General features: G+C 35.8%; 1 protein-coding gene across 2 annotated transcripts in view; it reads right to left on the bottom strand.

The window, feature by feature from the left end:
- Positions 1-2234: 2234 nt before the first annotated feature.
- ZNF570 (zinc finger protein 570) overlaps positions 2235-12409 on the bottom strand; it is a 36552-nt gene continuing 26377 nt past the window's right edge. For both annotated transcript variants that reach the window (XM_047078150.1, XM_047078151.1), the window contains exon 5: positions 2235-4215. In XM_047078150.1, the coding sequence (XP_046934106.1) occupies positions 2858-4215 (1358 nt within the window). In that variant the 3' untranslated portion in view covers positions 2235-2857. The remainder of the gene's footprint in view (positions 4216-12409) is intronic.

The raw sequence follows: 12409 nt of genomic DNA, 5'->3' as shown, positions 1-12409 counted from the left end.
TATACTTGAAATTTGCAGAGACCTCAAGTGTTTTCACCACACACACACACACACACACACACACACGATAACATGTAAGGTGATGGATATGTTAATTAGCTTGATTGTAGTAATCATTTCACAATGTATAAATATATGAAAACATCACACTGTACACCTTTATACATACAGTGTTGTCAGTCACAACTCAGTAAAGCTGGGGAGGAAGAAAAAGACTGATGGGGGAAAATGTGTAATAAGTAGGTCACAAAACCGTCAGCATAAGAATACAGTCATTGTCAAAACACTGATATACCAAATTGTTAACAGTGATTGCATCTGAAATCAATTATGTGTCAGCTTCTTTCTGAAGGGAATGATGAATAAGGATGGGAACACCAGTGGCATGCCTGAGATATAGTAAGGAAGTAACTTGACAAAAGCAAATACTTAAATGTTATTTTTTTATTATGAAGTAGTTTAAATATACAGAAAGATATAGAGAATAAGAACCTACCTATAAACCAACAACCAGCTTTATCAATTTATAAGAATTGGCCATGTTTGCTTATTTTTTAAAGAAGTGAGTGATTAACAGATATCTCCTTTTGCATCCTTTTCTCAAGCTCATTTTTCTCCCCTTCCAGAGGTCACCACTGTTTTGGATTTAATTATTATTTCCATGAATGTTGTTATACTAAATCTATATGGTATTTAGCCATGGAAAATACACATAGCATCAATTTGCATATTTTCAAACTTTATATAAATGGTACCATATAATACAAAATACTGTCTAGTTCAATTTCATTAATATTGTTTTAAGATTTATCCATGCTGACAGAAATATCTCTACTTCATTCTTTTTAACTTGGGATCTAACTTCTATTCACCCTAATGGTTATTTTGATTGCTTTAAGCTTTTCATTCTTAAATAATACTGAAATAGACTTTCATGTATACTTCTCTAGACACATAAAGAGAGGAGAGACTATAAGAGGTTTAAGTGTGGAACTGCTGGGTCAGAGAGTATACGCATTTTCAACTTTACTAGATATTGCTAAATTATCCTAAATACAACTACTTCCAATAGCACTGTATGAACATTCGTACTGCTCCACATCTTTCCAGTAATTGGTACTATGATGCTTTTGCCAATGTAATGATTTTGAAATAGTTCACTATGATTTTATTTGCTTTTCCCTTACTGTAATGGATATAAACAATTATTCTAATAACCCCAAATGCATCTTTTCTCTATGGGTCTAAGCTATCTTAATCATATGCAGAATTTCTAGAAATAGGTCAGACTCGACAGCTGTCTTGCTTAAGAGTTCACACTTCATAGATGAATTTAGAACAAAGCTGTGAAATTAAAAGGAAAAAAGACCTGAGGAATTTTGGTTCTAATTGGAGTGAATTTGTGAATTAGGAATAGCTGACAACTTTTATTAGGCTGTCTCCTCAGCTTAGACCATATAATACTCCTCAGTTTATTATTTTTCATTTTGCTAGGTCTAGAAAATCTATTGTTTTATATTTAAGTGTTAATGATTTTAGCCTTTGAAATTTAACTCCATGAAGACATAGTCTTAGTATTGATCACTATTGTCTCCTTGTGTCTAAAACCATGTCCAGCAAACAGTAGGTACTCAATATTCACTGAAGGAGAAATTATATATATTATATATATATAGGAAACCCTATATATATTTGTCTGTAGCTTTTTACCCTTAATTCCTATTTGGTTTAAATTTTACAACCACTGGCTAAAACATTCACAAACTTTATACTTTTTCTGTGGTGTAGAACAATTTAAATGCTTCTTAAATTACTTAGATTCACCCATACAATTGCGTGGGCCTGGTATATTTTTATGGGACAGTATGAATTTCTATGTTTATTGGTTTTTTGGAGTTGTGATCCTCTATTCTTTTCTTGATCTAAATGTGAGTTCTGTATTCTTCTCAATCATCATTCTCCTTATATTGTTTATCCAATTCTCTTTAGAAACTTCCTAAAACTGGTTGTAGGTTTAGTAGTTCTACTACTTGTTGTCTATCCTGATTACGTATCTAGAGTGCAAAGACTCCCACTTATGTTTCTAAAATTTTTAGGTTTTCTTAATTCTGACCTGCTGCTTCCCAGGGATGTTCTACTTTGTCCACTGAAGAATTTTGTTCTAGCTGTGGAGTAAGTAACATATGCTGAGTATGTAGAACAGTGCCTGGTGCAGAGTAGACACTCAATACACGTTAGCTATTATGATTTATTGAATATCTGCTACAATTGATGTGCTACGTGAAGCACTTTACATGCAAATTTATTCCTTTATATGCATCAGTCTACAACAGACACTATATCATTTAATAATCACAGTTCTACAATACAGTATCCTTTATTATCCCTATTTTAAGAATTAAAGAAAACCCTGAGGTTTAGATAAGTCAAACAAATTACTCAAAGTCGTACAATGCCACAGCAGTTGTAGAGCTGATTTTCCAGAATCTAAGCTCTTAGTCCTGGGAAGTGCCTAGTGCTCAGTGAAGGAGACTGGAATAAATAAAATAAGACTGAAAGGTATGTAAGAACCAGATAATGAAGCACCTCATAGACAATTTAAAGACTGAGGATGGTAGCTTAAGAAAATAATAAGCCAAAAAAGAAAAAAAAGTTTTAACTGGAGGCAGTGATGTATTCTTATACTCAAAAAAATCAGTTTGGGGCATGGTGGGAATGAATTTAAGGGGATCAAAAGTTGATATAGGAAGACCTCTTGGAAAGCTACAGTATGGTGATTGAGGTGAGATGAATCTACGGTGACTTTAGAGATAGAAAAAAAAGAATATAAATTCTGGATATATTTATGAGATAGTGTCTAGAGAACTTGGTGATTGACTGGATTGGGTGGTGAGAGTGACTCCCCAAGATGGATTCTCTGATGATGAGCAAGGTGTGCATGCTGCCTGAAAGTTTTCTTGCATTCCTTACATTCATAGGGTCTCTCTCCAGTATGAATTCTCTGATGTTGGGCAAGGGATCCACAGTAACTGAAAGCCTTTCCACAAACGTTACATTCATAAGGCTTCTCTCCAGTATGAACTCTCTGATGCTGAGTAAGGGATGAGTCATTGCTAAAAGCCTTCCCACACTTAATACATTCATAGGGCTTCTCTCCAGTATGAACTCTTTGATGTTGGGCTAGGTAGGCAATCTGGCTGAATGCTTTCCTACATTCTTGACATTTATAAGGTTTTTCTCCAGTATGAATTCTCTGATGTTGAGCAAGATGTGAATTCTGGCTGAAAGCCTTCCCACATTCCTTACATTCATAGGGTCTCTCTCCAGTATGTATTCTCTGGTGTACAGTAAGGTATGCACGAAGGCTAAATGCTTTCCCACAGACATTACATTCATAAGGTTTCTCACCAGTATGAACTCTCTGGTGTTGAGCAATGGATGATCTATTGCTAAATGCTTTTCCACATTCAATACATTCATAAGGCTTCTCTCCAGTATGAACTCTCTGATGTTGAGCAAGGTAAGCAAACTGGCTAAAGGCTTTCCTACACACTTTGCATTCATAAGGTTTTTCTCCAGTATGAACTCTCAGATGCTGAACTAGGTGTGCATTCTGACTGAAGGCCTTCCTACATTCCTTACATTCATAGGGTTTCTCTCCAGTATGAATCCTCTGGTGTTGAACAAGATTTGATCTCTGGCTGAAGGCTTTTCCACATTCTACACATTTATATGGTTTCTCTCCAGTATGAATTCTTTGATGAAGAGTAAGAGATGAGCTCTGGCTAAAGACTTTTTCACAGTCATTACATTTCAAAAGTTTTTTCTCTGTATAGATACTCTTGGGCTTAATGGCCATTAAATTTTTTTTAAAGCTTTTCTTATGTGTATCATGTTTATGTATTTTCTCCTCTTTGGTGGTTATCTGTTGTGTATGAAGCAGTGTGTTTGGATGGAAATTTCCCCAAGATTTGTTATATTCTTGTGCTCTTTTATTAACAAGGGCTTCGTCATGAGTGATTGTCTCTTCCTTGAAACATGCCTTCTGATTTACTGGCTGTGTCTCAAAATGGTCCTCACATTTCCATTCTTCTCTTAAACTGGAATACTCAAGGCCACAGCTTGTAAGTTTTTCTAGAATCTTCTGGGATGATTGTGCTTCATAAATATCTTGCTTTGAGGTTAATTCTTCAGTCTCACACCTAGATTCCCAGCCTGAAAAATAATTTAAAAACATGTCTCCTCTATGATGTACCAGAAGGAACATTTCTGAATTTACATTCATAAAGTGAAGTATGTGAATTTAATAACAAATAAAACCCACAAGAACATCGGCTTTTGTAGTTCTGATGTTTGTAAGAAACTGAAAATAGATCATACAGAAACTTGAAGAGGAATGATTAGAAATTATAAGAAAACTAGTAAGGTAGGGGTGCCTGAGTAGCTCAGTAGGTTAAGCATCCAACTTCAGCTCAGGTCATGATCTCACGGTTTGTGAGGTCAAGCCCTGCATCAGGCTCTGTGCTGATAGCATGGAACCCACTTTGGATCCTCTGTCCCTGCCCCCCTCTCTGCCCCTCCCTCACACTTTCTCTCTCTTTCAAAATAAACATTTTTTTAAAAATCAGAAAGGTAAATCTCATGTCAATAAGGAATTATGGAGATGGATGGACTCGGTTATAATTTTATGCATGTATGAATAATAGAAGCACTGAAATAACATTATAGTTGTTTCTTGCAAGAATATTTATCAAACCTTGTGCCAAAGTCTTCTAATGCTTTTGATATTAAACAAAACAAAGATCCTTACCTTTATGGACCTTATATTCTTGGGGGAGATAGGAAATAAATGCTAAATGAGTAAATTTTATTATATGTTAGAAAGTACTAAGTGCTTCAGAAGAAGAAAAGCAGGGTAAAAGAGATTAGGAATGTTGGTAAAGTCAGAGGTAGGAATAATTAATAAATTAACATTTAAGAAAAGATTTGAAATAAGTGAAGAAGTCAGTTAGATATTGAGAAAGAGCATCGTGGGCAGAAGAAATAGCCTAAAAGTAGAAGCACATATGATATGTTTAGGGAATAGCAAGAAGGCCAGTGTGTCTGGAGAGGTGTTGTAGGAGATGAAGTCAGGAAATAAAAGATAAGATTATTTAAGGTTCATATACTTTCTAAGGAATTTGGTTCTTATCCTGAGTGGGATGGAAAGCCACTGAAGTGTCTGTGGAGTAGAGGAGTGATACTTATGTACAGTTCAATGAAAATACTGAATGGAGGCAAATATGGAAGAAGTAAGGGGACCTATGAATGTAGTAATCCAGGTGAAGATGATGAGGATCCAGACCAGAGAGCTATCAATGGAGGTATAGTGAGGTGGCCAAATTCTAGATGTATTTTGTAGGAAATGCCAAGAGGATATCCTGACAGATTGGATATGGAAAATAACAGTAAAAAGAGATGAGCAAGCCTTCAAAGTTTATGTTCTGAGCAATAGAAGAATGGATTAGCCATCAACATTGATGGGAAAGGCCATGGGCACAGCAGGTTTAGGTGGGGATATATGTAAGATCTGGAGTTCAGTTTTGAACATAATAAACTTAAAGTGTTTTTAATTTTTATTTTTAAAAATATTTATTTATTTTGAAAGAGAGAGATGCCATGAGCGGGGGAGGGGCAGAAAGAGAGGGAGAGAATCCCAAGCAAGCTCCACACTGTCTGCACAGAGCCTGATCCAGAGCTCAAACTCACGAACTGCAAGATCATGACCCAAGCCGAAATTAAGAGTCAGACGCTTAACTGACAGCCACCCAGCCAAGTTGATTTTAGACATTGAAATGGAAATGCTGAGAAGGCAGCGTTATGGACCCATAAGACTGAATTTAAGATAGAAGTCTGGACTAGAGATTTTAAACTAGAAATTGCCAGCATATACATGGCAGTTAAAGAGAATATATTACCAAGAGAATGAGTATAAAGAGAAGAGAAAGGAGCAAGTAATGAACCCCAGAGCACTCCAACATTAAGATATTTGGGAAAAGAGAACAAACCAAAAGAGATTAAGAAGGAACAAATGTAAACCAAAAAAATCATGGCTAAGAATATTAATATCACATGATATGAAATTAAATGTTGTAATGAAAATCAACTTGTTCTGGGGTGCCTGGGTGGTTCAGTCAGTTAAGTATCCAACTTCAGCTCAGGTCATGATCTCACAGTCTGTGGGTTCAAGCCCCGTGTTGGGTTCTGTGCTGACAGCTCAGAGCTTGGAGCCTGCTTCAGATTCTGTGTCTCCTTCTCTCTCTGCCCCTACTCCACTCATGCTCTGTCCCTTTCCATCTCTCAAAAATGAATACATGTTAAAAAAATTTTTTTTGAAAATCAACTTGTTCAATGATTTATACTGAAAAAGATTAAAATACAGAATCACAAAACACACACAGTACTGGAATATTAGTCAAGAAATGTCACACAAGTAATAATAACAACAGCTAATAATAGTGACCATTAAAAAGAATTATGAATATGTTGTGACTTGCAAAACACCAGAAATGAATCATACCATAAATAAAAGGCAAATAAGAATGTAGAAGCCATGTAGAAGAAGGGAGATTACTATACTATTTATACTTATTTTTTTCAAATAAGATTGTATCATTTTGCAACTTCTGAATCAATTTCAAAAAGCAATAGAAGAAGGCATAAAGAAAATAACATCAGGAGATAACATTGACAACAACAATGAAGAGGGAAAATACCCTAAAAATAAACTTTGCAAGAAATGAGCAAAAAGCTTTACAATTCTAATGAGGGACCTGCCCCCCACCTTAAATTTGAATAAAGGGAGAAGATGATACTTTGTTTTTCTATATGAAGAACCAAAATGTAAAGCCATTAATTCTAAAATTAACCTATTACTTTCATTCAATTACAGTCAGAGCCTCATAGTGAATTTTTTAAAAAACTGGGTAATAAAGAATTTGGCAGGCTTTTGTCCATAGTTCCAAAAGGTAACCCTCTAACCACTCTAAGTTACTGGAAGGAGTATAATTGTGAGGCCCTTGGACCATACCTGATAGTTTAATATTTTATTTACTTTTGAGAGAGAGAGAGAGAGAGAGAGAGAGAGAGAGAGCACGAATGGGGGGAGGCAGAGGGGAGAGAGAGAGGGAGACACAGAATTTGAAGCAGGCTCCGGCCCTGAGCTTCAGCACAGAGCCTGATGCAGGGCTTGAACTCACGAGTTGTGAGATCATGACCTGAGCTAAAGTCAGACACTTAACTGACTGAGCCACCCAGGTGCCCCCATACTTGATAGTCTATAGCTATAGTTTATGACTCATGGCATGCCCCTAGATAGTTTTTGCTAATGTGATGACTTAGGATGGAGGCTAGCCATGCCAGAAAGACCAACCATGTGATTAAAGGGTTGGTGCTTTGAGCTATCATGGTATCAGTCTGGGAAGGGAAGGAGGCTGGAGATTGAATCACGTTGGGCATTGGGCAATGATCCACTCAATCATGCCTACCTAGTTAAACCAAAACACAAACAAACAAATAACTCTGTAACACTGAAGCTCTCTTGAAAGCTTATTCTCTTGAATATTGAGATGTCTGGAAGGCCCTTTCATGTTTGCAACTCTGCCAGACCTTGCCATTGGTGGCTCTGCTTTTGGCTGGTTCTTTGTTATCTTTTGTTACAATAAAACTGTAATCATAATATGGTTCTTTCCTGACCTCTGGAGGTCACTGTTGTGAGTTATCAAACCTGAGGGTGACTGTAGGCACCCTCTTATCTGTAGCCAGCTAGTCAAATGAGAGTGGCCCTGAAGATCCCCAAACTTGCAGAAACTATCTGAAATAAGCACAGTCTTTGTGGAGCACCATTCTCTCAGATTTTTCAGTTTGGCAAACTGACTTCAAGAATTTTTTTTTTTAAATCCTAAAGTTTATCAAAATAGTAAACATGTATCTAGGATAAGACTATATGCTGTCCATAAAACATGCATTAATAAATTTAAAAAATGTTTAATGTTTTTATTTATTTTTGAGAGAGACACAGAGCGTGATGGGGGAGGGGCAGAGAGAGACAGGGAGACACAGAATCTGAAGAAGGCTCCAGGCTCTGAGCTGTCAGCCCAGAGCCCAACACGGGGCTTGAAGCTGTGAATTACGAGATCATGACCTGAGCCGAAATTGGATGCTCAACCAACTGAGCCACCCAGGTGCCCCCGTGCATTAATAAATTTTAAAAGACTGAAATCATACAAATTATCTTTCTCAATCATAATGAAATGAAACTAGAAGTCAATAGCAAAATAATACTGGAAAAATCCACAAATATTTGGAAATTAAACAACACACACTTAAACAACCAATGGGTCAAAGAAGAAATCACAAGGTATCTTGAAACCAATGAAAAGAAAAATATAACATACCAAAAATTATGGGATACATCAAAAGCAGTGCTAAAAGGGAAATGTAAAGCTGTTAATGCTTACATTAACAAAGAAAGATTGCAAATCAACAACCTAACTTTACATGTGAACAAACTAGACAAAGAGCAAACTAAACCCAAAGCTAGGAAAAAGAATATACTGAAGTAGAGATCAACAAAATACATAGAAAAATAATAGAATCAACAAAACCAAGAGTTAGTTCTTCAAAAAGATTGACAAAACTGACAAACTTTTAGTTGGACTGACTAGGGGAAAAACAAGACTTAAGTAACTAAAATCAGAAATGAAAGGGGCCACATTACTACCAATTATAGAGAAATAAAAAGGATTATAAGAGAGTAGTATGGACAACTGCATGCCGATAAATTGGATAAAATGGACAAATTCTAAGAAACACACAACCTTCTAAGACTGAATCATAAAGAAAGAAAACCTGAACAGACCCATAACTAGTAAGTTGACTGAATCTGTAATCCAAAGCCTTCCAACAAATAAAGGCCTAAGACCAGATAGCGTCTGTGGTGAATTCTATCACAGGTTTAAGAATTCACATAATCCTCCTCAAACTCTTCCAAAGAAATGAAGAGGAGTGAAGACTTCCAAACTCATTCTATGTGGCCAGCATTACTCTGATACCAAAGCCAAAGATACCATAAGAATACTAGAGACCAATATCCCTTACGAGCACTGATGTAAACCTCATCAATAAATACTAGCAAACTGAATTCAACAGCATATTATAAGGCTTATACACCATGACCAAGTTGAATTTGTTGCTGGAATGCAAGGATGGTTCAGCAAAAATTAATGTAACACACATTAACAAAATGAAGGAAAAAACTCAAATGATGCAGAAAAAGCATTTTATAAAATTCAACACCCTTTTATGATAAAAACACTGAACAAACTGGCAACAAAAGGAAACTACTTCAGCATAATAGAAGCCATATATGAAAAGCCAACAGCTAACATCATATTCAATGGTGAAGGACTGAAAACTCTTCTCTAAGATCAGGAACAAGGCAAGAATGCCCACTTTGACCACTTATAGTCAGTATAGTACTAGATGTTCTAGCCAGAGCAATTAGTCAAGAAAAATACATTTTAAAAATCCAAATTATAAAGGAAAAACTAAAATTTGTAGATGATATGCTCTTATATGTAGAAACACTAAAGACTCTACATCACCCCCACCACTTAGAATTAATTAACAAATTCAGCATAGTAGCAAAATACAAAGTCAACACACCAAAATCAGTTTGTATTTCTATGCACAATCAACAATCTGAAAAGGAAATTAAGAAAACAACTCTATTTACAATAGCATGAAAAAGAATAAAATAGGAATTAACGAGATGAAAAACTGGTACAATGAAAAAACTATAAAACATTGCTGAAAGAAATTAAAGAAGATGTAAATAAATGGAGATATCCTGAATTCATGGTTACAACATTAATATTACTAAGACAGCCATACTACCTAAAGCTACCTACAGATTCAGTGCAATCCATATCGAAATTCCAATTATGTTTTTTTCAAGAAATAAGAAAAATTCATATGGAACCTCAATGGACCCTGAATAGTCAAAACAATCTTGAAAAGGAAGAACAAAGTTGGAGATCTCACACTTCCTGATTTCAGAACTTTCTTCAAAGTTCTACAGTAATCAAAACAGTGTGGTACTGGCATAAGGAGACACACAGACTAATGGAATAGAAAACAGAAAGTCCAAAAATAAACCCTCACATGTATAGTCAAATGACTTTTGATAAGGGTGCCAACAAATAGGAAAAACCCACAGCTAATCTTACTCTCATTGAGGAAGAACTGAGCACTCTTCCACTACGGTCAGGAACAAGACAGGAATGTCCACTCTTACCACGAATATTTAACATAGAACTGGAAGTACAAGCCACAGCAATCAGAAACCACAAGAAGTAAAAGGCATCCAAATTGGCAAGGATCTACTATTTGTAGATGACATGATACTCTATACAGAAAATCCAAAAGACTCCACCAAAAAACTGCTAGAATTGATACATGAATTCAGTAAAGTTTCAGGATACAAAATCAATGTACAAAAATCTGTTGCATTTGTATAAACCAATAATGAAGCAGCAGAAACAGAAATCAAGGAATCAATCCCATTTACAACTGCACCCCAAAACAATAAGATACCTAGGAATAAATCTAACCAAAGAGATGAAAAGACCTATACTCTGAAAACTATAAAACACCGATGAAAGAAATTGAAGACGACACAAAGAAATGGAAAAACATTCCATACTTAAGAATTGGAAAGCAAATATTGTTAACCTGTCTATACCACCCAAAGCAATCTACACATTTAATGCAATCCCTAGCAAAATACCAATAGCATTTTTCACAGAGCTAGAACAAACAATCCTAAAATTTGTATGGAACCACAAAAGACCCTGAATAGCCAAAGCAATCTTGAAAAAGAAACGCAAAGCTGGAGGCATCACAATTCCAGACTTCATATTATATTACAAACCTGTAGTGATCAAGACAATATGGTACTGGCACAAAAACAGACACATAGATCAACGGAACAGAAAAGAAAACCCAGGAATGAACCCAAAACTATATGGCCAACTATTCTTTGACAAAGCAGGAAAGAATATCCAACAGAATAAAGTCTCTTCAACAAATGGTATTGGGAAAACTGGACAGCAACACGCAAGAGAATGAAACTGGACCACTTTCTTACACCATACACAAAAGTAAATTCAAAATGGATTAAAGACCTCAATGTGAGGCAGGAAACCATTAAAATCCTAGAGGAGAACACAAGCAGTAACCTCTTTGACATTGGTCATAGCAACTTCTCACTAGATAGGTCTCCTGAGGCTAGGGAAACAAAAGCAAAAATAAACTATTGAGACTTCATAAAAATAAGAAGCTTCTGCACAGTGAAGGAAACAATCAATAAAACTAAAAGGCAACCTACAAAATGGGAGAAGGTTTTTGCAAATGACATATCTGATAAAGGGTTGGTATCCAAAATCTGTAAAGAACTTATACAACTCAACAGCCAAAAAACAATCCAGTTAAGAAATGGGTAGAAAACATGAATAGACATTTTTCCAAAGAAGACATACAGATGATAAGGGTGCCAAGACCATTCAATGGGGAAAGGACAGGCTTTTTTAACAAATGCGGTGAAAATTGGATATCCACATGCAAAACAATAAAGCTGGGCTCTTGCTTTACATCATATACAAAAGTTAACCCCAGGTGGATCAAAGACCTAAATGTAAGACCTAAAACTGAAATATTTTTAGTGTTAACATAGAGAAAAAAAATCCTCATAACATTGACTTTAGCAATGATTTATTGGTTATAATACTATAAAACATAGACACGGGGCGCCTGGGTGGCTCAGTCGGTTGAGCGTCCGACTTCGGCTCAGGTCACAATCTCACGGTTCGTGAGTTCGAGTCCCGCGTCGGGCTCTGGGCTGATGGCTCAGAGCCTGGAGCCTGCTTCCGATTCTGTGTCTCCCTCTCTCTCTGCCCCTCCCCCGTTCATGCTCTGTCTCTCTCTGTCCCAAAAATAAATAAACGTTAAAAAAAATTTTTTTTAATTAAAAAAAAAATAGACAACAAAAGAGGAAGTAAAAAAACTGAATTTCATGAAAATTAAAACCTTCTATGCATTAAAGATTAAAATCATCAAAATTAAAAAGCAACCCACAAAATGGGGTAAAACATCTGCAAATCATGCATCTGAAAATGCATATATATCCAGAATATATAAAGAACTCCTACAACTCAGTAAGAACACAATTTAAAAATAGACAAAGGTCTTGAATACACATTTTTCCAAAGAAGAGATACAAATGTCCAACAAGCATGAAAAGATGTTCAACATCACTAATCATTAGGGAAATGCAAATCAAAACCACAAAATGCCACTTCATACTCATTAG

Source organism: Lynx rufus, unplaced genomic scaffold (genome assembly GCF_022079265.1).
Source record: "Lynx rufus isolate CCGP_SWC_20201006 ecotype Redwood Valley unplaced genomic scaffold, mLynRuf1.p SCAF_16, whole genome shotgun sequence".
NCBI classification, from domain to species: Eukaryota; Metazoa; Chordata; class Mammalia; order Carnivora; family Felidae; genus Lynx; species Lynx rufus.
The sequence above is the reverse complement of the archived record's forward strand: the minus strand, read 5'-3'. Positions and strand labels throughout refer to the sequence as shown.